Below are 289 nucleotides of genomic sequence, written 5' to 3'. Positions count from 1 at the left end.
GGGTGGCTGCTGGCCGGGCATGGGGCCACGGGCTCGGCCGGGGAGCCCCACTGCAGTCCCCTCTCTTGCTCCGTAGGTGCACCAGTACTACAGCTGCCTGCCCGAGGACAAGGTCCCCTACGTCAACAGCCCGGGAGAAAAATCTCGCATAAAGCAGCTTTTGCACCAGCTGCCGCCGCACGACAATGAGGTTAGTATCCGAAAAATGTTCTCGGACACCCGTCAGGGCTGCGGGCGGGGAGGGGACGCACCTCCTGGGGTTGCTCATGGGAAGCGTGGCTGGTCCTTT

At 63.7% G+C, this 289-nt stretch overlaps 1 protein-coding gene across 1 annotated transcript in view; it reads left to right on the top strand.

Moving 5' to 3' along the window:
* Positions 1-76: 76 nt before the first annotated feature.
* The window catches only part of LOC104080830 (prickle-like protein 2), a gene marked incomplete at its 5' end in the record, with an annotated part of 20,531 nt that continues 20,318 nt past the window's right edge, over positions 77-289 (top strand). Inside the window, 1 exon segment of the mRNA XM_009583348.1 lies at positions 77-190. Within this exon segment, the coding sequence (XP_009581643.1) occupies positions 77-190 (114 nt within the window).

Source organism: Fulmarus glacialis, unplaced genomic scaffold, assembly GCF_000690835.1.
Source record: "Fulmarus glacialis isolate BGI_N327 unplaced genomic scaffold, ASM69083v1 scaffold14308, whole genome shotgun sequence".
NCBI classification, from domain to species: domain Eukaryota; kingdom Metazoa; phylum Chordata; class Aves; order Procellariiformes; family Procellariidae; genus Fulmarus; species Fulmarus glacialis.
This window is presented reverse-complemented; position numbering and strand designations above follow the sequence as displayed.